Source organism: Bactrocera dorsalis, chromosome 5 (genome assembly GCF_023373825.1).
Source record: "Bactrocera dorsalis isolate Fly_Bdor chromosome 5, ASM2337382v1, whole genome shotgun sequence".
NCBI classification, from domain to species: domain Eukaryota; kingdom Metazoa; phylum Arthropoda; class Insecta; order Diptera; family Tephritidae; genus Bactrocera; species Bactrocera dorsalis.
This window is the reverse complement of record NC_064307.1, coordinates 69,708,725-69,735,055: the sequence shown is the minus strand read 5'-3', so window position 1 is coordinate 69,735,055 and position 26,331 is coordinate 69,708,725. Positions and strand designations below refer to the sequence as shown.

The window sequence follows — 26,331 nt, the reverse complement described above, 5'->3', positions numbered from 1 at the left end:
ATTTTCCAAAAAAATTTATAATTATTTTTTTTTTTTGATTTTATGAGTTTAATAAAAGTTTGCTACTTTTGATAAAAACTTTTAGTTTAAAAAAATTTTATTATATTTTTCGAAAAAATATTTTATGAAAAATTATGTATGTAAATAATAATATTAAATATTTTTTTGATTTAAAAAAATGAATAAGAAAATTTTTTGCATTTTTTTATTAATTTTTTATTTGTTTTTTTTTTTGTATTTCAAATTGTATAAGTTTCAATAATTATTATAAAAATGCATTCATTATTTTTTTGTCAAAGTAAAAAAAATAAATAGTTGATAAATGTTTATTATTTTTAAGAAACTTTTTTAATTAAAAAAACTTTTATTTTATTTTGCGAAAAATTTTGCGGAAAAAGATATTTTCATTATGGTTTTTTAAAAACGATTTTTTTGAATTTCGAAATTTTTCAAACAGTAAAACTACAATTTTTGTTGTATTAAATATTTTATTTCTTTTAAATACAATATATACATATATTTTTTGCACTTACAACTACATATACATATGTAAATACATATATTTGTATAATTGGGTATTTTTTTTAAATTATTCAAAATATATATTTTTTGTTTACTTTTTTCATTTCGGTCGCTTTGGTTCGCTCGCCGTCACCTTGCTGCCGCCATATAGCTGCTTTGATGTCGGTATATCGCTTATGAAGAAGTTGGCTGGTATATAGTGGAAGATTTTCTTCAAAACATCCAAGAGAATATCTTCGATTGTTTGTGTGATAACGTTGTAAAGTGCATCGGCTAGCATGCGCCAGTTGTCGTTGAAGAACTTATTGGTGCTGTCCTCTGTGGGGGAAATATTTTTCGAATTTCGAGAAGGAACTCAGGCTTATAAAAAACTTAACATTTTTGAGTTTTTAATTATAAAAAGTTAAAATTTAAAAAATTAAAAACAAAAAAAATTATAAAAAAATTTAAATACATTTTTTTTACAAATAATTTTTAATTTTTATAGTTTTTTTTATTTTTTTTCAAGTTATTAAATAAAAATAATTAATATTTCGAAAAACTAAAAAAATGTATATAAAAATATATACATATATAAAAAAAAAATAATTTTAAATTTTGAAATTTTTTTTAAATATTTAATATTTACAAAAAATAAAACTTAAAAAAATTAAAAAAATTTAATTTGATAATTTCAGAATTTTAAAAAAAATTTGAGTTTAGGAAATTATATTTCGAATTTGGAAAAAAACAGAAAAATTTTTTTCTTTCTATATTTTTTTTTTTTATTTGGCTATTTATGTTTTTTTATATTTTATATTTTAGAATTTTTAATTTTTTTTTAATAATTAATATTTTGAAAAAAATTATAACAAATTAAAAAAAAATTAGTTTACTATTTTTAGAATTTTTTAAAAATTTTGAGTTAAAAAAATATTTTTTTGAATTTGAAAAAAATTTCTTAATATTCTTTTTTCTATATTTTTTATAGTTTTTATTGAATATGTTTTTTAAAATATCTTTTAATAATCAAAAACTCACCCAGCTGCTTGTTTCCGTTGAAAAGATTCGAAAAATACGATTTCAAACCGTCAATTTTGAAGTCTACACGACAATCTGTCACATTATAGAAGGTAAAGCCGCCTTTTTCATAGAGTCGAGTCTTCGAGTTCATAATGACGGTCATATTTTCTTAGAAATAAATGTTTAAATAAAGTTTGAGTAGAAAATTTAAATCTTATATAAAATAAAAAATGTTGTTGTTGCAACAGAAATTTTGAGAAACACTTTATTGAAAACAAAGGACGCCAAATTAAGCACAAAATCAAACTATTCTACAATTTTTGTTAGAAAATAAAATTTTTTCAAAGTGATTGAGTGAGAAAAGCAAAACCAAGAATTATTAATTTTGATATCTCGTCTATCCAAAAAATATTACGAGCGAGGAATACTAATCCCTAATTTGATATTCGCGCGACATAATAAATTAATACGATATCCACTGAAAAGCTCACCCGCTTCCAAGAACACTTCGCCATGTCCATTTAACGGTATTAATAATATGCGCCCGAAGAGACTATAATCGCCTTGTAATTTCATTTCCGGCAGCATAAAAGTAGTCTTCCAGCTGTAGTCTTTGGGGTAAACCCTTTTTAAAAGCAAAAACAAAAAGTAATACTTTCATATGTAATAAAAAAAATAATAAAAATGATTAACTAAAATTAAAAATAATATTTATAATTTCATTTAATCTTACTTAATTAACATAACAAAATAAAATATATTTTAATTGCATTTTACTTATTTACAGTTAATTGTAATTTACTTAATTGACATAATTTATGAAAATTAATTTTACATAATTAGTGTAATTAATTAAAATTAAACAGGTAATTAATTATTTTGTTTTTCATAATTACTATGTATTCTTTGTTTGATTATTTCTTATAATCTCACGTAATTAATTAAAATTATTTTTACGTAATTAAGAGAATTTGTCTAATTTAATTTGACTTTCAGCTAATTAACATAATTAACCTATTTAAGGTTATTTAAAAATTAAATTTAATTAAGAAAGTAATTAATTTTTATAAATTATTAATATTTATTTGTATCATAATAATTATATTAAGATTGTGTAACTATTGTAATTAATTATTATAACAAAAAAAAATTAAAAAAAAAAATTATAAAACACTTAGACTTAAAAAATTAATTAAAATTAAGAGTTAAAAAAATGTTTAACCCATTAATCACCAAAAAAGTTACCCCCTTCTCACTTACATACTCTCCAGCACATTCGTATGCCCAAAACCATTGATTTTCACATTGCCCAACTCCACTTTTAGATTGATCGCATTGCTGTTGCCTTGCGTAATGCGTATCCGGTTCAGATAGAATGGATCGAAGCTTTTGATACTATTTAAGCCGGGTATGCCTGCAAAGCGGCGTTAACCAAATAAATCAGAAAATAATTACAAACCAGCGCTACATATTGCATGTGGCATGCAACGCTGGTAAATTTCCACCGCCAACTCGTTACTTACCGTCATTTAATTTATCGAACAGTTGTTGTATGCTATGCGTAGAACAGTTAAGAAAATTTTTGTCAGCTATCTGACATTGTCTGATATAATCTGCTGTGGAAGATTAGAAGAACCGGTGTATTTTGTGAATGAAGCAAATACATAATGACAGTTATATGCACAAAAATGTTATACAATTTATATTTTGTTATTTATTTAATTTTTTTTTATGTTAGAGTAAAATAACGAAAAACTTTTAAAGTGTGATCCTCAGCCTGATATTTTTGCAATATTTCGGGATTTTTGGTAATGTCAGTGCTCCAGTTTCATCGTGAATATATCTTGAATTGTTCTTCAAGGCGTCATAGTGCTCAATATGCCAGTATTTGATACCATTTGGGACGATTTGGGATACTGCTCCAAGAAAATCAACCATCTAGGACTGGTATGCTAAGTTTAGACGTGGAGAAATGAGCAACGAAGGCGGTGAACGCAATGAACGTCCTAAAGGAGTTGTTACCGACGAATATCTCAATGAAGTCCACATAATAGCTTTAGATAGCAGGCGCTCTGAAGGTATCAACTAAACGTTGAATCATTCACTCGTATTTGAGTATGAGAAAGTTCTGGGCAAAGGGGATGCCTCTCGAGCTCAATTTTGACAAAAAACCGCGAGGAGTTGATGATTCGGAACAGACTTTGGAGATCTCCAAGCGTGATAAACTCGAGTTTTTGCTTGAATATATGACAATGAATGATGCATAGCTCCAGAATTTTACTCCGAAGTCCAATTAATAGTTATCCGAGTGGACTACATAACATGAATCCGCTTAAAAGAGTGGAAAAACGCAACAGCCCGCGGGCAACGTTATGGCGTATGTATTTTTGGATATGGAATAATTCTTATTGGCTACCTTGAAAAAGGAACGATAATCAACAGCGACTATTAGATAGTGTTCTTGGACCGTCGGAAGAACCAAATCTCCGAAAGTCGGGCGTATCTGAAGGAAAAGAAAGTGCTTTATCACCAAGCCAATGTGCTTAGTCAGAAGTCAGTGAAGACAATGGAAAAAATTTATGAATTTGGTTTCGCATAATATCTGGGTTCACTGTATTCTTTATATCTGGCTCCTACCAACTGTTTTCTTTTCTTAAATCTCAAAAGAACGCGTGTTGGAATAAAATTTTCTTCGAATGAAGAAGTGATCGCCAAAACTGAGACATATTTTGAAGCAAAGAACAAATCGTGCTACAAAAAGGGTATATAAAAGTGGCCTCCAGCGACTTCTGTTCTCAGACTTCAAAAGAATGATCGATGGAAGAAATTTTTGTTGAATGACGCAAAGTATGAGTCGTACTACAAAAAGGGTATCGAAAAGTTGGATGGTTGCTTTATTCAGTGTATCAACCTTGAAGGAAACTATGTTGAACAAATAAAAAAAAAACGATTTTTGCCAAAAAATGTGGTTTACCGCGGGCTTTTTAATTGACCTGTTATAACGGGTGATCCAAGTAGATATTCTTTTTTCAATAGCCTTTTTTGATAGAATATAATACTAAGATTTTCTATCGATCGCAGTTATGTAATCATGATTACTACGCTATATGGCTGCTCGCTTAATTTTTTATATTTGCATACGAATATCGTGTGAACCAAGGTCTAAGGTGAGGTTGTAGAGTTTTGGAACAGATTAACTTGGACTTTTGTAGACTTATGCTCTGCTAAAAAATGTCTTGAAGTTATTTCGAATGGCGAACAGTTTTGTGGAGACTAAGGAAGCTCCACAAGTCAAGAGCATGATAAGCATTACTTAAACCTTTCTGAGGATAAATTATAGATTATTTTGTTAAATTTTGTATGCGATCTTGTTTTTTTTTTAAATAATTTTTTTTGTTTCGCTTTTTTGTTTAATTTTCATTTGCATTTTTTTATTTTTATTTTTATTTTATTTTTTACTTTATATTTCATAGTCGTATTCCACTTCTTTAAATTTTTTTTGCCGTTTTTTCACTTCTTCATTTAAAGACACTTACGCGGTTCTGTGAGAAATTTTTCATCATCGGCTCCAACAGTATTAATATAGCACATTAAAAATAAGCAGAAACACAAAATTTGCGACATCTTGAAGTTGTTTATAAACGCTTTAACGGCACTTATACGACTGCTTAGTAATAAAGTCCGTTTTCAAAAAGGCAGACGAAGTAAATGAGTATTTATTTTTAAACTCAGAAAATAATTTTTTATTGTTTATTAATGAAAAACTTTAATAAAATATATATTTTAGTATACTATATATATTTTAGTATATATTTTGCCACTTGAACACCGTTAGAACAAGCAAAAACCGTCGCGTCGCGCTTACAAACATCAACTGATCAGCCAATAGCTGCCCGGCAAACACCACCTACCAAAGTTACTTGGTCTTTGCAGCAAAGTTTTGGAAAATTTTTATGGGAGCAATGCTTTGCTGCAATATTTGTGGTGTTGTTTTTGTTATGCTTGTTATCATAGTCGATTGCAAACTCGATACAAAGTCCGTTGAGGCGACCACCGATGTTTGGCTAACGCGCCATCGAAGATTTCGCAATCGAAATTCTGCACAGTTGCAATGACAACAGCACCTACAAGCAACAACAAAAACAATGTTAACAACAATAACAAGGCAAAATAAACGTAGCAGACAGAAACAAGCTTTGCAAGCAAGCAACCAGTCTCTATGCGCTCGCCAATCACACAACAAGTGAAGCAAAAGCGAAGAAAGAAACTCAAAATTATAACCGCAGCTTCATTAGCGGTAAATATCAGCTATAAAGCGCGCCAAAATGCAAAAGCTCGCTTGCGCGCTGCAACCTAAGCGTGCGGTGTGATTGCGCGTCGCTTCAGCTGTTGCATTAATGAGCGGCGCTTGGTTGTGTTGCGCGCATGCGCGACCAACTAACCGACTGCTGACCACTTTGTGAGTTATTAGATCAGGCAAGTTGGTTTTTGGCGCGCATTTCGACACTCGCAACAAGTTTACGTTGTTGCAACAGCACGGCGAAGGTGCATGCAGCTGCTGTTGCCGCCGAAGCTGTTGCCGAGTTGCAGCAATACAGTTGTTGCGCGCTGCGCTGGTTCGTGGCGCAATGATGGCATTGCCGCTCACCATAGCCAAATAGTGATCTTGTTGGCATAGCTGTGGTTGATATATTCGTTGCAAAAAACTAAATTTCACGCTTGAATGCGAATTCATTGATCAATATTGGTTGTGGCTGCCAACAAATTGATGTGCTTCTAGTAGTAGTTTATTCATAAGCTTTATTAGCTTGAATTGAGCAGATTGCTTGTTGACCGATATTAAATATGTTGAATAAGCAGGTTTATTAATGAATTTTCAAAACAGTGTCAGATAACTTAGTAGATAAATTACCAATATGATTTCTGTTAGTTCGAGGTTTAGAGAATTATACTGACAGATTTGTCATTTATTTAAACCTTGTTTACTTAATTTGAATTTATAGATGTTGTGGTCATTACTGATAAGAATTATTGCATTGCTGCTGCATGAGAAATAATAATGTAGATAAATATACTTCCATGAATTAATAGAGCTTATAATAAAGTAGTCTAGTGGAATAAATTGGGAGGTTGGAGTTTGAACGATCAGTTTGTATGGCAGCTATATGTTATAGTGGTCCTACCTCAATACTATATTCTGAGATTATAGGGCTATATTGTTCAATAATCCATGTGGAATTTCATCAAGATATTTTATCAAACAAAAAAGTTTTCCATAGAAGGACTTGAATTGCTACGATCTGTTTGTATGGTAGCTACATGTTATAGTGTTGCGTTCTGGAAAATATCTTCAGTTAATAGAGCCCTCATTAAGATATTAGTCCAGTTAAAATTTCATGAAGATATCTCAACATATGAAAGTGTTTTCCATACCAAAATTTCATTTTGATGGATCAGTTTGTATGACAGCTATATGCTATAGTAGTCCGATGTGAACAATATGTTCGGAGATGGTAGCGCTGCCTTGACTAATAATAAATGCCAAAATGTGTAAAGATATCTTCTAAACCAAAAAGATTTTCCTACAAGAACCTTATTCCGTTTGTTCAGTTTGTATAACAGCTATATGCTATAGAAATCCAATTTCTCTGGTTCTGATAAATAAGCAGCTTCATTGAGAGAAAATAGTATGTGAGAAATTTTAGCCCGATATCTCAAAACCTGAGGGACAAGTTCGCGTTATTTCGTTCGTATAGCAAATTCTGAACTGTAATTCTCCATAGGTTTGCAAACTGAGAAAAATTGTTTGTATGTAACAGAAATATTTCAAAAAGGATGATTATTAACGACCGTTCTTCTTTTTTATTGGCGTAAACATCGCTTATGTTATAGTCGCTCGGTTATAGCTGAGTCAAGGGCCTTTAGCCATATAAATAAAATTTTTTAAATTTTATCTTAACAATCTCAAAACAATTGTGAACTATCCAGCCTATTTCTAAACGCAAATAGCATAAGCCTGAATTAAAAGATTGCTTGGAATGCTGGAGTTCGGCCAGAAAATTGTATTAGAAGTTAAGGCAGCAAACAAAGGGTTTCAAGCCCGATATGGGCTTCTGTAGAGAGAAATTGAAACCTGATAACAGACACGCAGACTACAGTGGAAGTTTGCATTAAACACTTTTTGAAACTGCCAAATGGGGAAATGAGTACTGTGACGGATAAAGAAGAACCCGCTCCAAAAATCGACCGTGACAACATTTTCGGACCGCTACTCGGCCAAGACGCGGTGAAAATAGTCCTTAGGCGGCTAAGAATAAAGTTCAGAGAACGTTGAATTACCAGCTGAGCTGTTTAAAGCGGGCGGAGAGCAGATGGAAAGGTACATGGCATGGTACAAGGCTGCTAAGTATTAATGATCCTTGACAAACAGAACGAAACCCATCACCTTTTTGTTGATTTTAAAGCCGCCTTCGACAGCATTGGCAGGAGTTGCCTATTCGGCACCATGTTTATATTTGGTATCCTTGAAAAACTCATACGGTTATGCAGAAGGTTGTTGAGAATAGTCATCAACTCCATCAAAATGTTAAGGACATCTTCGAGCCGTTTGAGACCAGATAAGGTTTTAGACAATGTTATTGGGGTACGCAGATGATATATCGTAAGCCTTAAGACGTCAGCACAGCCTTTTACAGCCCAGAAAAAGAAACGCAAGAGGTAGGTCTTGTGATAAACGAGGGTCTGAAGGCCACCTGCAGATATTCCTCGGGCCGTAGCAACAACGTCCGAAATTTGAAAAAGTTAAGGACTTTGTATACCTCGGCCTGGAGATCAAGCGCAGAATAACTCTTGCCAATAGGTCCTGCTTTGGTACTAGTAGGTAAGTGAGAAGTAGATCCTCCTCTCCTTGAATCGTCTTATATCCTCCACATCATTAAATCACTCAACACAAAACTGGACAAGTTCCTTGACCCTTTTCAAACAAACTTACAAAAATTCTTCGAAGCACTGTTACCAGCTAAACACTTTATCTTAAGAAAATCACACACTCCTTCAAAAGTCGCTTATCTCGCTCAACAAGCAACCACTTATTGCCAAGAAATTCGTTGCGACTGTTGCTCATTGCGCTTATTGTTTCAAATCGGCTTTGATTTACCTTTTTGGGTATTAATTTGCCAAATAAATGTGCTTACCAATAAAGCCGCACACAAAAAAAAATAGATGAAGAAGACCAGCAGCACGAAAAGAAACTCCAACTGAGTGGCCAAAATCGAGTTGGAATCGCAACTAATAGGATTTGAGCGCCGAAGCTGAGGGTTTGTGGGGACAGATAATAGCGAGCGCACACCTGTCTATCACACTAACTAACTACATGTATGAGGCGCTGGCAAGGCAAGAACAAAGGGATGTGTATGATGTATGGTATACCGAAATTCGGACTCTCTGGCGCTACACCGCACCTTTGCTAACCAACAGTTGTTGGAGCTAGTTGTGTTAAGCGCTGAAAAAGTCAGTTGTACAAAAACGGGAAGATTGTGCTTTTTGACCCATGAAATGAGTTTTTGTGTGTGTCTACATAAGCTATGGAGCCCCGCACCGCTTGCGTGCTGACTTTTAGTACAAATTAAATTACTTTTTGACCAGCATGCAGTGTGGCATAGAAATGGTGCGGCTACTGCGGTCTGCCCACACCCGAACCACACAGCTAAGCCCATACCCACACACATTCAGATTCATTAACGTGTTGCCCATTGCAGTGTCGTTGTTCTTTCGTGTGTTGTTGCTTTTTTTGGACTTGATTTTGCTTGGCTTGTCGGCCAAATGCCATTTGGCTGTGTGGCAATTGCAAATTCATATGTGAAATGAGTGGCAAATCTGCGGTCGCATTATAATTAATTTGTCGTTTACTCCAACCATAAAATGCCCAGCAATGATACTTTCATATTTTCCTTTTGTCGGTTTTTCGGTTTTTTTTAACGAAATATGCAAATTCGGTGCGACTTTAAAACGTGGCACGCGTGGCAAGCAGAAATTATGATATGCGCTGAGCTAAACAAAAAGCGTTGAGCGCATAAAAAATGGGACAAAAGGAAATGCGAGAGGTTGGATCTGCAAATACTTTCATTAACTCACATATATATGTGGATGTGTGTGTGTTTGCATGAGAATATGCGCGTGGCACACGCTCGGCGGGCAGCTGCACACAGTTGGCATAAACAAAAGTGTCTAAGCCGATTTAATGAAACCGCATAAAATCGTTGAGAACCGCAGGCAAAAACCAAAAAAAAGGATGCGAAAATTCGGAAAAAAGTATAATAGTGAAAAGCAAATGAAAGAAAAAGGATTTTAGGAAAAGGGGAAAAACTGTTGGCCAACATTTGTAGAGTGCAAATTATGAATGAACTTCAAGCCGAAAAAGTGCAGCTGGAAAATTCATATGAATTTAGTTAAGTACTTATGGGGATGCATAACTGGAGATGTATGTATGTATACCATACTATATATGTATGGATATCCATGCAGCTTCTTATTACGCTACAAAAATTGGGAGAATATGAAATATATAGTTTTTTTGGGTCTTAGATACCAAAGAAGGGATACCTTAAATAGCAGCTTACTTGAGCCGGCAATTGGAAGTAGTATTCAAGATCGAATTCAACTGGACTAGGTCGGAATGGATTGAACTGGACTTGACTGAACTGAACTAAACAGAACTGAACTGGTTTGGACTGGTATGGACTGGACTATTGGACAGGACTGCACTGGACTGGACTACTGGACTGCACTGGACTGAACTGACTGGACTGGACTGGACTGGACTGGACTGCACTGAACTGGACTGAACTGAACTGGACTGGACTGGACTGGACTATTGGACAGGACTGCACTGGACTGGACTGAACTGGACTGGACTGGACTGCTGGATTGGACTGCACTGGACTCGACTAGACTGCACTGAACTGGACTGGACTGGACTGGACTGGACTGGACTGGACTGGACTGGACTGGACTGGACTGGACTGGACTGGACTGGACTGGACTGGACTGGACTGGACTGGACTGGACTGGACTGGACTGGACTGAACTGGACTGAACTGAACTGGACTAGGTCGGAATGGACTGGGCTGGATTGAACTGAACTGGATTATATTGAATTGGACCGTATAGAACTGCACCGAACTTAAGTGAACTTAGTTTGAATGGAATGGATGGTATTGGATTGGATTAAACTGAATTGGATTGGACCTTATTAGATTGTATTGGATTGAATTGAATTGGACTACTTTGCATTAGCTTGGACGGACTGGACTGGATTGCTTTGGGTTGATTTTATTTGATTTGTATTGGCGTAGATTGGTATGGATTGGTTTAAACTGGACTGCATTGGCTAGAAAGATTTGGTTTGGATTGAACTGGACCGGACTGAATTGGATTGGAATATGTTGGTTTGCTTGGATTGGTTTTGATTGAATTAAATTGGTTTGGATTGGACTGGACTAAACTAAAGCGGACGGAACTGAACCGAACTAAGTTGGATTGAATTGGTTTCGTGGGGATTGCATTGCATTGCAATGGATTTGATTAGCTTGGGAAATACAAATGAATATACTACTTTAAATATAATAGCACAAACCGATTACGGGTTGCATTAAAATACTCTTCAGTAAACGAAGTTTCTTCTAAATTTGTATTGTCGCCTAAAATTATGCATATAATCACTAAAATAGCTCGATTAAACAATTGGTAGTACCAAACAAAACTAAGATTCGGTACAATAACTCAAATTACTCTAACAACTGGCTAACTAAAACTAATCAGCCTCATCGAAATTGGTATAGCGCCGCTCAAAAAACAATTATTATAATTTTCATACATGTTTGTTCAAAAATTTTTGCTTCTACTGGCATCCACAATATTTGCACGTATTTTTTTTTTGTTTGGTTGCTGTTGGCTGCTATCAGTTAAAAAAGTTGCATTGCAAAAGCAAAAAGTACCATTTCATAAATCTACTTAGAGCTTTGCAGTTCATCAGCACTTTGCATGACAAATATGCAGCGAGCCAATTTTTGTCGGATTCACATGCAATTTCGTTTTACCTTTTGCCCGTCCGACTTAACTTTTGGAGTTAAATTAATTTGGGTATTTGGATTTAAATTAATACCCGTAGCAGCTTGGGGAATATGATGGCTAGCGTACAGTAGTCGCAGGAATAAGCGGATTTTAGTGGAAAATATAAAAAAAAACAAGATTAAAATGCAAATCGGAAATACTCAATTTAATATTGGACTAAAAAAGTGGGTAAATCGCGATGAATGCAGCCTGACTTCAAGCGAAAATGATATGGTTTGATGTGGAAATATTTGCATACAAAGAAATATATGGATCACCTTCCCGCTGTTTGACAACAACTTGATAATCCATGTGTAGCCAGATCCTACTCTACCTGGTCTTTCCAACGACGTGCAGGTTTTCCTCGGCCTCCCCCCGGTGAGTACTGCGTCGAATACAATCTGAGCTGGAGTATTTTCATTCCTTCGAACGCCATGACTTAGCCAGCGTAGCCACCATCTCCTTATTCTCTGAACTACGTCAATATAAGGACATTGTTGGTAGTGTGAATGCTGGTTCTAAGATAGACTCTCAATTGTTTGTTTGATGACATGAGATATTTTGTCTTGTCCTTGTTCACTACCAGACACATTTGATTTGCTTCCTCATCTAGTCTGGAGAGAGCAGAACCAATGGCGCGGTTGTTATGGCCAATGATACGATGATGTCATCGGTGTACGCCAGCACTCTGGTAGATTATTGAGTCGCCTTGTCTGAAACCTAGTCCGGTAGCGAACTATCTGTATACTGTACACGCGACTAGTCTCTCAGTTTTTGAGATATTGCTCTGAAATTTTGCACATTTCCATTTCTCTTCATGAAGTTGCACATTTGACGGAATCGTTAATATCGGCCCACTATAGCATATAGCTGTCATACAAACTGAACTATCGGAATCAGGTGCTTGTAAGGAAAACTTTTTTACGGAACAAGGTATCTCCACGAAATTCAGTATAGATTTTTATTTAAAGAAACGCCATAATTTACGAATATATTTTTCTGATCGGACTAATATAGCTTATAGCTGCCATACAAACTGATCGATAGAAACCAGTTCAAGTATGGAAAACTTTTTTCTTTGGCAAGATATCTCAATAAAATTTGGTATGGAATATTATTCAAGGCAATTGTTTGATCTCCGAGCAAATTTTTTCAGATCGGACGACTATAGCATATAGCTGCCATATAAACCGCACAATCAGAATCAAGTTCTTATAAGAAAACCATTAATTTTGTGCAGAGTATCGGTGCTCATTCAGTTCATCTTTAATTTTTTGTACTGTAGCGTAACATCAGCAGTCACCATAGCCAACGAAGCTAACGGCAATTCATTAAATTAAGCATAATTAAGTGCAATGAATGGTGCATACTTTTTGCCTGAGTTTTAATTATAACAACTTTGCGCTTAAGTTTCAACGGCTGACGGTTAGGTAATAACAAATTACAAGAAGAGCGACTGCCACTTTATGGAAGGGTTTCAGGGTTGTTAGGACAGGCGCGAAGCCACATGAGATAAGTGGTGAACCGCGAAACGAAAAGAAAGTAAAATAAGTGAAGAGAAGAAGAAGAGAAGTAATAATAAAAAAAAGGATTTATTAGCTTATTTGGTAGGTTTTAATTTTAGATGTAAAGGGGTAGCAGTAAAGGGTTATGCCACGACTCTTCAAGCATATTATTAATTTTGGTTTGTTAAAAAAAAATCGCATGCCTAATTTAATAACGGATATTAACAAATTATGCAACAAAGTTTTAATCAACTTACAGCTTTGAGCGGTTGCAATGAAATTAATACTTGCTAATTTTCAAATATTTACACATAAATGAGTTTTGCAGCAAGTTGTCGGCAATATTTCGAAATCTTTGGGAATAAAATATTTTTTTGGGCAAACTTTCTGATTAAATGTTGCAACGCTTGAATGCACAAATATTGATGGCAACAAAATCAACGCAAGCTGCTGAGTAGGCGTCTGTGTACACACACACACACACACTCTCGAACATAACTGTGAACAGCGAAACTTTCTTGCAGCTACTTAGCTGCACATTTCCGCTAGCCATCACGGCAGACAAAGCGTGTGTTCTTTTGCGCACGCAATCAAGGAAATGCATGCGACAGCAGATAAAAATCCACATCCGCCCGCCTGTGACATTGCAGCGCCACCAACAACACACACTCACTCACATACAACTGCAATGCGCCTTGCACTGGCCGTGTGGTCAAGACGACGACTTACTGTCGCTCAACTGGCGACTTACGATGCGGACCGCAACATAGAAATAAATAAACTAAGCAAGAAGAGTAAAACTCTGCTGTGGCAGCGGGCAAAATGCCGACTTTTCGCCCAAAAACTTGTTAAAGAAAACTAAAAAAAATGTACGCCAACAAGCTGAGAAGCTGTGAAGCGCCGCAACTGACCACAAGCAGTGGCCGACAGCAGCGCCAGGCGGCAGTGTGGGCGACTGGTCACGTATCAACGAGGATTTTCATGCATGTCCAGCCATATATCAGGATATGTGACACTACAGGCTGAGTTCTCGTTTGTGTATATGTGTATGTGTGTGTCTGTGCTCACAACTAATGCGACTGCAGCACTGATTACGAAACGCAGCAGACTGAGCAAATTGAATAGCCGTAACCGCAACGAACGCACGAACACAAGCCGGCAAGTGCAAAAATGCAAGTGTAGGTGAAAGAAGATTTGAAATTCAAAGGAATTGCCTGAGATTTTAGTTAAAAGTTGCTTGTGTATCATATATGTGTGTATGTGTAAGTGAGCGCAGCCTTTTTGATATTATATTTTTTGTTTAATATACTCAAGTGTGCTCTTTTATGCACAAGTAACATTTCTTTTGAGTTGCTGCTTGCCTACTTTTGCTTTTCTCGAAAACTTGTCCGATTCATTAGGCAGCTGACGGCGTAGTGACTCTTATCATGGCGCTACCAAGCAACGAGTTGGCTAATTAGTTCACTTTGAGTGAAGCATCAAATTAGAAACTGACTAAAAAATATTTTTGCGAAAAAATTTTGTTTATGTTCTAATAAATTTTAATTTTTAAGGTATACTTTCAGGCAGTTTTACGCTGAATTTATATATATTCGACTTTTTTTGGTAGAAAGAACCACTGCTGGTTTTTGTTGTATGAAATATTGCAGGGCCATCTTCGAAAGTGTAGAATAATTTGTCCAAGATCATAAACTTTCCTCCGTCCTTGACGCGAACCACATATTTCAAGCTAGATGAGATGCTGAGAGAAAGCTAGATATTGCTAATTAGTTCTCTCTGAATAAAAAGTGAAGCAAAAAATTCTCTAAAATATAATTTTCGAAAAAAATTTGGTTTAGAACTCTCTGATCTTGACTTCGGCTCTAGATAATTACTGGTGGTTCTAGTTGGAGGACTAGTTGGAGTACTTTGAATGACCTCATACGGCCTACCCTGGGCCAGAAGGATCTCGCAGTCGTTCAAATTATGATTGTTGACCAGCTCTTCCCGAGCTGGATATCATTGGATGTCTGTCTGTCCAGTGCTAGAACAGAAGAGGACATCGAAAACCGTTGCTCTTCCTAGCAAGCTCATCGGTTTTGCTGGTTATGGTGATTTCGCTGTGAGGCACCCATAAAAGTCCAAAGTGGACGAGGCTCGAAGGTAATGAGGTCATGCATTTTTTGTCTTGTTTTGAGCGCAGAGTCAGCAAGCCTAAATCATATTACATAAAGAAATGAGGATTGCAACGCAACCTGAGATCTATTGTGCCCTCTCCTATGCCTCAACAACTCACACTAGCCCTAGCATATTGATAAATTCCAATATACTGCTAACTGCTACTGAGGCTATGTGATCCCTTTTTGGAAACATGGATTCAAAAGCCTTTGTACTGCACCTACAGACTGTGCAGTCAATTAGCAGGTGTTCTATAGTTTCAGACTCCATGTAGCAGAACGGGCAATTCGCACAAGAAGCTAGACCCAAGTTATACATAAAGCTAGTATAGCCGCTCGACTAGCGGAGTGAGTACATACCTCTCTGAAGGTAAATGCAATTAAGAGAGGTATACCTACCGCCTCCTCCGCTTAAAAGACTCTACACTGATCTCGTAGTCTAAAAGTAGAGTTGATGAACAGCTTGCGAAAGACGCGGAAAGCGCCTGAAGAAGGTTCTACGATGCCTTTGTAAAAGCGAAACGTTACAGATTTTTTAGTTTACAGAAGTCAAGCTTGGCCTTAGTTTCAACAAGGTAATAACCAGTATTGTTTTTGGCATCTATACAAAGTTAGTTAGAGCTTATGTCAAGAAAAGACATAAATTATTAAAAAAAATTAGGGATATTAAGAGAGTAAGTGGTCCCTAGCAATCATTTGCATTCCAAAAAACTATATATATTGTCAGTAATTCAGTTTTCATTCATTGTCTGCCATGACCCAATGTACCAAACTTTTACCACAGAATCGCCAAATTTTCCTCCTACTCATATCGCGCATTGCTGCATGTAATTTTTATCGCTTCGCCTTATGTCTGCGAAGGCCAAGTGGCTGTTCGGGCAGTCTACTGTGTGGTCCGACACATACATAGGCGATATCAATAGCTGCCCATGTGTTAGTTGGCCTTATCTTGCAATGAGCTGATACTCACTTGTGTTGAAGATACTTGGCCGCGTGTATGCCTGTGTGTTGTTGCTTTGTTGGCATGCATGTTGCAAAGTTTTCAATGGACTTTTTCGTTTCCAAAGTGGTTTTTATTACAATCATTTTCTAGTGATTTTCGACAAAATAATATTTCTTTACAACATACAGTTGCTTAAGATGTTTGGTCTGCGCTGCTATCGCGCAGTTACTTAACTGTGCTTTTTCATTAATTATGTGTGGCAACGAAAGAGATTTCTAGAGTGCATTTCGGAGCCAACTAAGTAATTGAAAATGAAAGAATGGCGAAAAAATTATTTGAAATTGAAGTGGTGGGTGGTTAATTGTTTGAAGACTTTCTCGGCCTATCTTTCTAAAGATATTATATCAAAATTAACTAAAAATATTTTATATAAAAAATTTATTCGCTATTGATCAATATTTGTTGCCGCGAGACACCTCTAAAATATCTAAAAACTCTCTTTTTTCTTCTTTTCTCTAAATTTGCTGCCTATTTTTAGGCGCTGCTAATGAGTTTGCCGCACAAACAAAACTTTGCAATAGATTTGCGCCGGCAGCGATTTGTTCAGCACTGTCTAGTGTATATTTAGATATCACATGTATTTTGTTGTTATTTACGGTTTATTGCCTCAAAGCCTTTACCATGCCCAATTATGCCACCATGTCTGGGACACTTTCTCGTCTCTGTTGAGGGAAAATTGCCATTTTACCGCCAAACTGTGAACTTTTCGGCTTCGCCAAGAATTTGCAAATGAATACTCGCAAAATAGTTTGGTAAATTGTTTAGAGATGCTTCATCAACACGTTTAGAATTACGACGAAACACCATACGTGCATTGCGTATAGGTGTGTGTGTGTGGGTTTATTGCTTCAAGCGCGTCGGCTTCCTCGTATGTCTGCTGGGGTGTGTGGTTGTTGTTTGCTTTTCGAACAAAATTTATTGAGTTTAATTGGCTTTAAACTGATTGCGTTTGATGTGGCTAAATGCGGGTTTTGTGGCGACTATTTTGTGTGAGAGAGAGTTAGGGGTTCTTAGTCTAAATTTGAGTGGTTTAGGATGGTATATTTAGGATAGGGAATAATATTTAATAAAAATACTAAAACAGTGAACAGACAGCAGTCAATGGAAAATGTTAGTTTGGGCATATGGATCATATGTAGATCATCTCGTGTATCCAAACATATGCCCAGGATTGTCTAATTGTGGATGAAATAAGGTCTTCTGCAGTCCACGAAATTTCTTCTGAAGCTTTTTTCTTTGATTTCTTACTAGGCTGTCGTCAAATGTGTTAAACTGATTCCAAAATGTGTTGCGCAGGTATCATAAGAGGCTTCTTAGCCTATATTTAACCTATCCATAACCTATAACTATATTAACTTTATAACCTATAACTATACCTATCGGTTTTTTGAGCTCCTTTTATTTGAGCTCCTTTATTCCAACACAGCTTGTTCTTTGACTATTTTCTGCATGATACGTAGTCATACTGTTAATTAAATAAAGAGTTGCTCTTCAGCTAACTAGAACCACAGTGATTTGCATTCTGTGTAGGACTATTTTCTTAACAAATACATACTCTAAAACTCATCCTTAATCCACATGAAAGGCTTGAAAAATTACGATATTATTGATCTCCTGGCTAAATTGAGCACTGGAGTTTGGAACCATTGAGTTCAAATTGTCTTTTGTGTGTTGAATATCGACTATGAGGGGGGACCCAAAAGACATTAGTAACGGAAACAAAAATACAGAGGCGAATGTGGGTTAAAGTAGGTCGGATCCGAACTTAAAATCGGAAAGTGCCTCGGGTGGATTACTACATGAAGTGCTGGAATCGCTCTCTACCAGAGGCAGCGGAAAAACCTTTAGGGTAGAGATAGAATGCCAACCACCTGGATATATAGGTAAGGCGGAAGTGCTTGGAGGAACAATTATCACTAGCAGGGGAACCACTGCGCGGGGAGAGGGGCTTAGGAACTACGGGCTATGCTAAGTCCCCCGGCAGAAAGCAAAGAACGGCAGCTAGAAAGCTAAAATCAGACAACCGCATTGCAGAAAAAATAATAGCTCGATACGAAGGAAGGCAGACTGTTCGGGAATCGGTGCTTAACGGCCTAGAGGGCTTATCAGTGGCCTCGAGTGAGTCTTAACCAACGGTTAAGCTACAGGGATTGCTTGAGGGGGAACAGAACCAACAATAAACGGGTTGACTCAATAGAACCCAGGGGTATGCGACTTTTGCAGGATGATGAAGCCAACTCCCACGAGAAACGGAAGAGGGTTGCGACGGCTATATGCTATTTTCATGACGGAAGTTAAAAGAAAACCCAGGCCATTAGGAGATTCACAAGCTTGTCAGGTATGCCGACAAACCGTCTCTCTCCAAGTTTGAAGAAGTGATAGCTAGGTTGAAGAGGTCTGGAAGCTAGACTAGAGAATCCTCCACTCCTGAGGAGTTACGAGAGATATTACGTTACTGATTTACTCTGTATCTCCCAAATCACGGCTGGAGAGTGATAAGGCCGAAAGAACGGATGAACCATAGCAACAGGTGCTGATTCTCCTAAGCAAGGAGTTCATCGATCCCTTCGCCGTGAGCCAAAGTTTTTTAAAACAAATGGAGTTGGCTATGGCATATTCTGAGATCAGCACAAAGCAGCTGACAGAAGAAGAAATTTGGACATCGACATATTAAAGGCGCAAAAAATTAGATTAATTTTAATTTTGTCTTTAATTTAGCAACTAAATTCAACAACTACAACATATGTACATCCAAATATCTTTAAACTAGTACATTCCACATACCAAAACAGTTTTCAGCATTTACAACAACTCCACCAACCAACATCATCCACACCAACACCACCACCACCACCGCCGGTGTCATTAAACATTGAGCAACAACATCATCAGCGTCATCGACACCAAAATCGACAGCAACCGAGAGTCGAAATTTCTATTACTATTTGCTTTCACTGGCTGTTGTTGTTATTATTTTTTGCTATTGTTGTTGTCATCATCATCATCATCGCTCGCAAACGTTGGTAAATAATTTGAAAAACAAACATTGACGGCAAATGATCGTTTAGACGGATGATAACCAAGCCAAGCCAAGTCGAGCCGAGCCGAGCCCAGGGTTGGTGCTACCCCAAAATCAAATGCGAATTGCGTTTGTCTACCGTTGCCGCACCAGCTTCACCCCGCTGTCTATTTGACTGTCAATATGCCTTGTAAAATGTCTGTCAATTGTGTTGTTGTTGTTGCAAGTGTTTGTTGTAACGTATCAGACAAGCTGAGTTTGCTTACGGACTTCAATTGGGGTTAAATGCGCCGCTATGAGGCTACAAACGGAATATGATGCGAGGGGAGGTGAGAGGGGTATTGGTGGAGAGTTGGAGGTGATAATGGTGGAGAGATGGAAGTGTTGATGACGGAGCGGTGGTATGATGATAGTGGAGAGCTGTTGGTGTTGTTGGGAAGGTGTTGCTGTTATTGGAAAGGTGCTGGTGTTGTTGGCGAGTGATGCTGCTGGTGAAATACTTTGGTTGATATTGACTAAAGTCAGTTTTAAACACACTTTTGCCATTTGCCGAAAAGCGCACTTTGTGCTGCAAGTGTTTGCTTGTTGTTGCGTTACACTATTCAATTTGTTGTTGTTGTGCATTTACACTCAAGAAAATCAACTTGAAGCGCAGTAAGCGCAGCAAAAAAAGCAGTTAAAGGCAGCTAAGGTGAGAATAAAGCTTTGAAGCTGCTGACATGGAGGACACTCAGGCACATACACACACATATGTATGTACATACATATATGCATGTATTGTATTGCATTTTTTCTCGCCTTCGCTTGCTGCCTTGCTGCCAAGGACGCTTGTGCCACGATTGCGTGAGTGTTTACCATTTGTATTGTTGAATGAGATTTGCCAAAGCCAAGGCTGCTGAGAAGGCGTGTGTGTATATATATAAATATACAATATGTGTGTATGTATATATGCATATAAGTGTCTGTGTGTGACTCTATAAAATCTGCCACCGCATATTTACACTTAACCAGTGTTGCAGCAATGTTTGTTGTATTTTAAGCGTTTGTTGTTATTGCGGTATTTGACTTGAAATTGAGGATTTACAGCAGCCTTTCAGCGCTGCGAAATATGACTGTGCGAAAGCAAAAGCAAATAGAAGGCGATGCGTAAGCAAACATAGAGGAATACATATCAAAACTTATACATACATATTATGCGTACACATACATAAATATGCACATATCGTCATCTAATGGAAAACAACGTATCATCAAAAAAATCAAAAATTCTTGGCAGATATAGTAACCATATTAATAACCAATATAATAACCAATATAACAACCAATAGAATAACCAATGTAGTAACCAATACAATAACCAATGTAATAACCAATACAATAACCAATATAATAACCAATATAATAACCAATATAATAACCAATATAATAACCGATATAATAACCAATATAATAACCAATATATATCACCATTTTATAACCAAAACTGAAATTTTGTTTCAATATGAGTGGTTTTTATTATAAATTCTTCCATCGCCTGTAAACTTACATATGTATAGTTATGTTACGTTAGTTTACATTTTAGATGAAGATATATACATACATACATGCATACATATACATACCAACGTACAAATATGTATACATTTCCATGCATAAGTAAAAATAACTCAAAATAAACACATGAAATCCACACATAGACACTTTTAACGGTTATTTTTCAACCGTTCCGCAGCCTTTCTATCTTTCTTAAACTCTACGCTTTTCTATCTCGCACTTATTTCATTCATGCTTCATTCTGCCGCTTTACTCTGCTTTTAAGTATTTCGAGGTTGCGTGTGTCAAGTTTTTTGTAGCTTTTCAAGTTGCGCTTAAAGTTCGCTTTAAAGTGTTAATTTTTGCATACATATACTATATACACATGTATATACATATTCACACATATATATATGTATATATGTAAATATATATCCTTCGGTTTGCATTATTTGCTCTGACTGGCTTTAACATTGATTTTCCATTTGCCAGCTTAGTTCAGTTGAGTGTTTAATTTCCACCAGCTTTTATTTATCGGCCTATGAGTTTACCCAAATTGAATTCTCTTGTACCGAGCGTCAGAGGTTTGCGGTTCTTTAAAGTGTGCGTAAATCTTGAAGTGTTTAAGTGTTGGTTGGAAAATTTATTTTAAACCCCTTTTATGCCTCCATAATATAAGCGAATGAAAGAATTTAGAAGTTCTTTAAACACTAGCTTTGTAAAGATCAGAAGAAATAAAAGCCAATAATTTTCTTAAATTTACAAACATAAAAAAAAGTTTTACATCGCCAATACCGAGGCCATAATACTCTTCACACGTGCATTTTTATAGCATATATACAAAAAGACCTTAAATCTAGATCGGAAAAATTGCCTTCATTTGCTTTTAAGACAGTTAGATCAACACAAACTGAACATGTCCGATTTTATAGTCCGCTGAGAACAAGTGATAGTTGAAGAAAATGGGAAAGGATATTGGAAGCATTGCGATAATAAGCAGCATCCTTTATACGTCCTGAAGCATCAAGCCATTTTAGGGGTCCATAACCAAATCCACTGCTGTCAAATACTAACAGTGTACTATCACTTGCAGTCAATGACCTTTAGCGAAGACAATAACCCTTCCTGAGAAACGTTATCTCTTTGCAAACGATTGGTTCTACCTAAGGCGAACAGTTCCAAGTTTTTACATTGATTCTACCTAACATGAATAGACCCAATTTTTTGCTGAGATGAGGACCTACTACTCTAAGATACTAACAGTATAGTATCATTGGAGTCAATGACCTTTAGTGAAGACAATAACCCTGCCTGAGAAACGTTATCTACTTTCAAACGGTACAGTCGTTGAAAAATGGCCACAGAATCCTTCATACGCTCTAAAGTGCCTCGACGCTTAATCGCATCTTATGTTAAAAGGTCTACTAACAGCGCACTGTCACCTTGCATTCACCCCTTGCGAAGCCAACGATACTTCTTGGAGTAAGCTATCTTTAGTGTGGTAAAATGCTTTGCCTGGGGTCATTGACACTTAATAACTGAGGTCAATAACATCTTCAGAGGTTAGTAAACCATGACCAGGTCATTGAACTTTTGTGAGGTAAATTACTTTTCTTGAGTTCAATAACCTTTGATAATGTCAATAATTCTTTCTGAGGTCAATTACTTTCCAACAGGCCAACATTCAATAACTTTTAATCATGCTATTTAGAACAGCTATGTAAGCTTAAGCCCATTAACCGTGTGAGAAGTATAGATATATTCGTGCCAGCGAGTAAAAACATAATACATTTACGTCTGAAAGATGATTGGAACTACATATATTTACCTGTTTGTACTACAGTGCTCCGAAATACAAAAAGGCGTCAGTTATACGAAGTAATAAGAATTCAACATCAAATAAGAAGCTATTTCCAAAGAATTATACATACTTTCATAAAATTTTTCAACTTAAAACTTTAATCCTTTTAAGTTCAACTTCACGAAAGTATTTCCTCAACTGCGTTATTTGTCTTACAACTTTACTGTTAATCAATTTTAATGGAGCCTTATGCAAAAGTATTTCAAATTCGCGACCAGTAAGCGCTTTGTCTGCGTGAACAATGCAAATTGTGAAATTTATGAAATTCATTAATGACATAAAGACAGACAGACTAGAACTAGAGGGTCGATAGACATACAAAAAAATTATGCAAAAGTGTGAAATCTTGAGAAATTCGGCTGCACCTGCCTAACACCTAGCTATCTCGTCATTGTGTTGAGCAGGCGCCTAAATGGAGTCTTAACAACGACGGCTCGGCTTTTACGCAGCTCCGAAGCTTTACATATTTTTCGTTTTATTTCCGCCAATAAAAATGTAATGAAATGAAATAAATCGAATTGATTGCGTTCAATTAAAATTCAGTTATGCTGCCGGGCCACTGCAGTTTTATGAAATTTCACTACAATATTCGTTCCAAGTGGCTGACTGACTGACTGGCGCGTCGCTTGGTTTCCGGAAGGTCTAATGGCGGCGGCCGGCGTAAAGGATTGCCTTGTTGTTGGGGGCGTTGGAATGGCGTGGAATATTTTAATTAATTTTCACACGCTCAGCAAATTCGACGATAGATGGCTGGCATAATGGACGGACGGACGGACGGCCGCACTGGTGGCTGTTAAAGTGCGCAGAGGTGAGAATGCGGTCAGCGGCGTGGTGTGCGTGTGCGGTGGTGCGGCAGCTGATTGCCATTGCCTTTAGGGCTTTGCTGAAAATATTTATGTAGCGTTGCATTTACTTTGACGTTGCTGTAAAAATTAAATAACTGTAGTAATGTTTTTTTTTTTGTTTTTGGTTGCTTGTTAAAATTTTATAATAATTTTCAGTCGAATTTTGTACTGTAACTGTTGTTGCTGTGAAAAATGTAGAAGTTGCAAATTTTTCAATGCTATTGCAACATTGCTAGTAATTGGGTGTGGCAGTTGTTGTGGTTTGTCCAATTTATGACTTCAAATTTATTACGACAGTTTCGAGGTTTTATATGAAAATTGGAGAAAATTATTAAAATTGCAAATTGCAACTTGAATGACAAGAGAGTTTTCGCAATACGACTGGTTCTTCTTCTTTATTGGCGTAGAAACAGCTTATGGAGATTCCAAGCAAAGCTAGGTCCTCCTCCGTCTGGCCTTTCCAACGGAGTGGAGATCTTCTTCCTCCTCTATTTCCCCCGGCGGATACTGCGGCGAATACTTTAAGGGCTGGAGTGTTTTCGTCCATTTGGACAACATGATCTACCCAGCGTAGGCACTGTCTTTTAATTCGCTGAACTATGTCATTGTCGTCGTATATCTCGTTCCATCGAATGCGATTTTTGGAATTAGTCTGCTTTTTCATCACTAATATACTCATGCAGTGGTTAAATAGATTGAGACCTAGAGATTATTTGTGCTCAATTGTTGTGAGAGCTTTTTCCGGTAAGTATGAAGGACCGAACTCAAGGCTTATATTACTCAAAGCCCTGAAAATGGCTACTATAATAGAAATTATAGATCCACTGTGTGTAATGGCATAGTTTGGAAGCTATTTCGAATTTCCATTGCAATTTTCAACGTTTTGCTGCTTCGCCAACTCAATTTTTAGCCACCAAATCCTCTATCAATATTTATATGCTTACAGCTGGCTGGCACTTGAGCCTTTGTGGAGCAAGAGCACTGCTTTATTTGAATGTATGTGTTTTACATTTAGATTTGTATTTAAACGCAATATAACAAACGTAAATCCAATAGGTTTTTTTATTGTTTTTGCGCTGCTAAAAATGGCAATTGGGCTTTGAACAGTTGATTGCCGCCGATTATAGTGGATTATATGAAAATATGCTGTGGGAAGTAGTGAACTGGTTAGTAGTTTTGGGTAGTTAATTGGTAGTAGTAGCCAATAATAAATTTCCGGCACATATGTAACAATCAAAAAAGGGGAAGTATGCCAAAATATTAGAAAGTAGAGCGTTATTACTTAATATGATATACCAAGGGGCAGTTCCGTAAAATCAAGATGAGAAAGTATGGCGTATTTTAATCCTTTTTTCGAAATAAATGACCCATTAATAATTTCTTGTCTTCACATTAAACATTATTTTTTTCGCGCCTAAATGCTGGCAACATTTTTTGAAAATTGTTACTCCTAAGAATGAGTAATACAATATTATCGTTTTTCCCGATATCCATTAATAATTTCTTGTTTTCCCGTTTTAAAATTTTTATTCGCGCTGAAATGTAGGCAAAATATTTTGAAAATTTTTACTCTTGAAAATTAGAAATAATATCGAGTTTTCCTATATCCATTAATAATTTCTTATTTTCAGGTTTAATTTTATTGGCGCCGAAACGAAGGCAACGAATTTTGAAATTTTAATTTTTTTTTTATGAAATGTAAAAATTATGTTACACCACTTTGAGTGAGTAAATATAAATTTTTGGCTAAATATATTTGAATGAAAGTAATTGGGTCTAATTTGATATCAATTTATCTGGGCGCTAATACCAATGATTGAAAATAAGTTCTAGTGTCAACGTAAAAACATTTAGAAGATAGCATAGGGTTGATTCAAGATTTTTTGGTAGTTACTTAAAGAAAAAATGGGTCACCGCCTAAAAAATGGACATACTACTGAACAGAGTACGTTGAGTTTGTTACGATGTACCAGAAGAATGCTCGGAGACCCTATAAAATGTATCGCCATATGTATGTATGTCTGTATATACTACAATCTGCGAAGAATTTGTTTAGTTCCTTTCACTGTCATAATTTGTTCGTCATAGTAGCTTCCTCTTTTCCGAAAAACTTGTTTCTGCGGGCGAACTGAAACTGCATATGCTTTTATGATCGAATAGATAATATCCATTGAGTTAGGAAGAGCTTATCGTTATGCCTTGGCATTGCGGACCTAAGAGAAATGCAAAATTTTATGAAATTACAGCTTTTCATTACAGCAGAGCTTTAGTAAAGAACTAAACCCAATTTATTAGTTAAGAACTAAAACTAATCTTTTAGTTAAGTACTAAACCCAATCTCTAAACTCAATCTCTAAGCTTATAACTAAATCAAATTTCAGGAAATATCTCATAAAAAAAGTTTTGACTTTGAAAATTGCAAATGAGCCATTATTTTTTGCACCATTAGTTTTGTTCGGCATTGAAAATTGCAAATGTTCCATTATTTTTTGCACCATTAGTTTTGTTCGGCAATTGTGATCATAAATTTTGCCCGCTAAACTCCAAGCACCAGTACAAGGTTTGCGCTTTAGTATAGAAAATTTGCTTAGATCTTCAAAAGTTTTTAAATACCTCGAGGGAAAAGAAATGTTCACCCCCAGAGGATTTGATCCATACTTTTAACAGTTTCAGACTATGATCTCCAATCGATTTTTGGTAATTTTCTCGGTGTTTGCCGCAGAGGTTGTGAATATTTAGCTTCACAAACAGCTGCAGAAGAATATTACATAAATT

The 26,331-nt window shown here is 36.1% G+C and overlaps 1 protein-coding gene across 1 annotated transcript; it reads right to left on the bottom strand.

Moving 5' to 3' along the window:
* Positions 1–622: 622 nt before the first annotated feature.
* On the bottom strand, positions 623–5,293 carry LOC105227223 (circadian clock-controlled protein daywake). The gene is made up of 6 exons (XM_049457574.1): positions 5,061–5,293; positions 3,048–3,140; positions 2,785–2,938; positions 2,016–2,149; positions 1,543–1,692; positions 623–840 (listed from the first exon to the last, which is right to left on the bottom strand). Exons 1-6 carry the CDS (start codon positions 5,146–5,148, stop codon positions 623–625), a joined length of 837 nt encoding a protein of 278 aa, XP_049313531.1. The 5' UTR covers positions 5,149–5,293.
* Between the last annotated feature and the right edge of the window lie 21,038 nt (positions 5,294–26,331).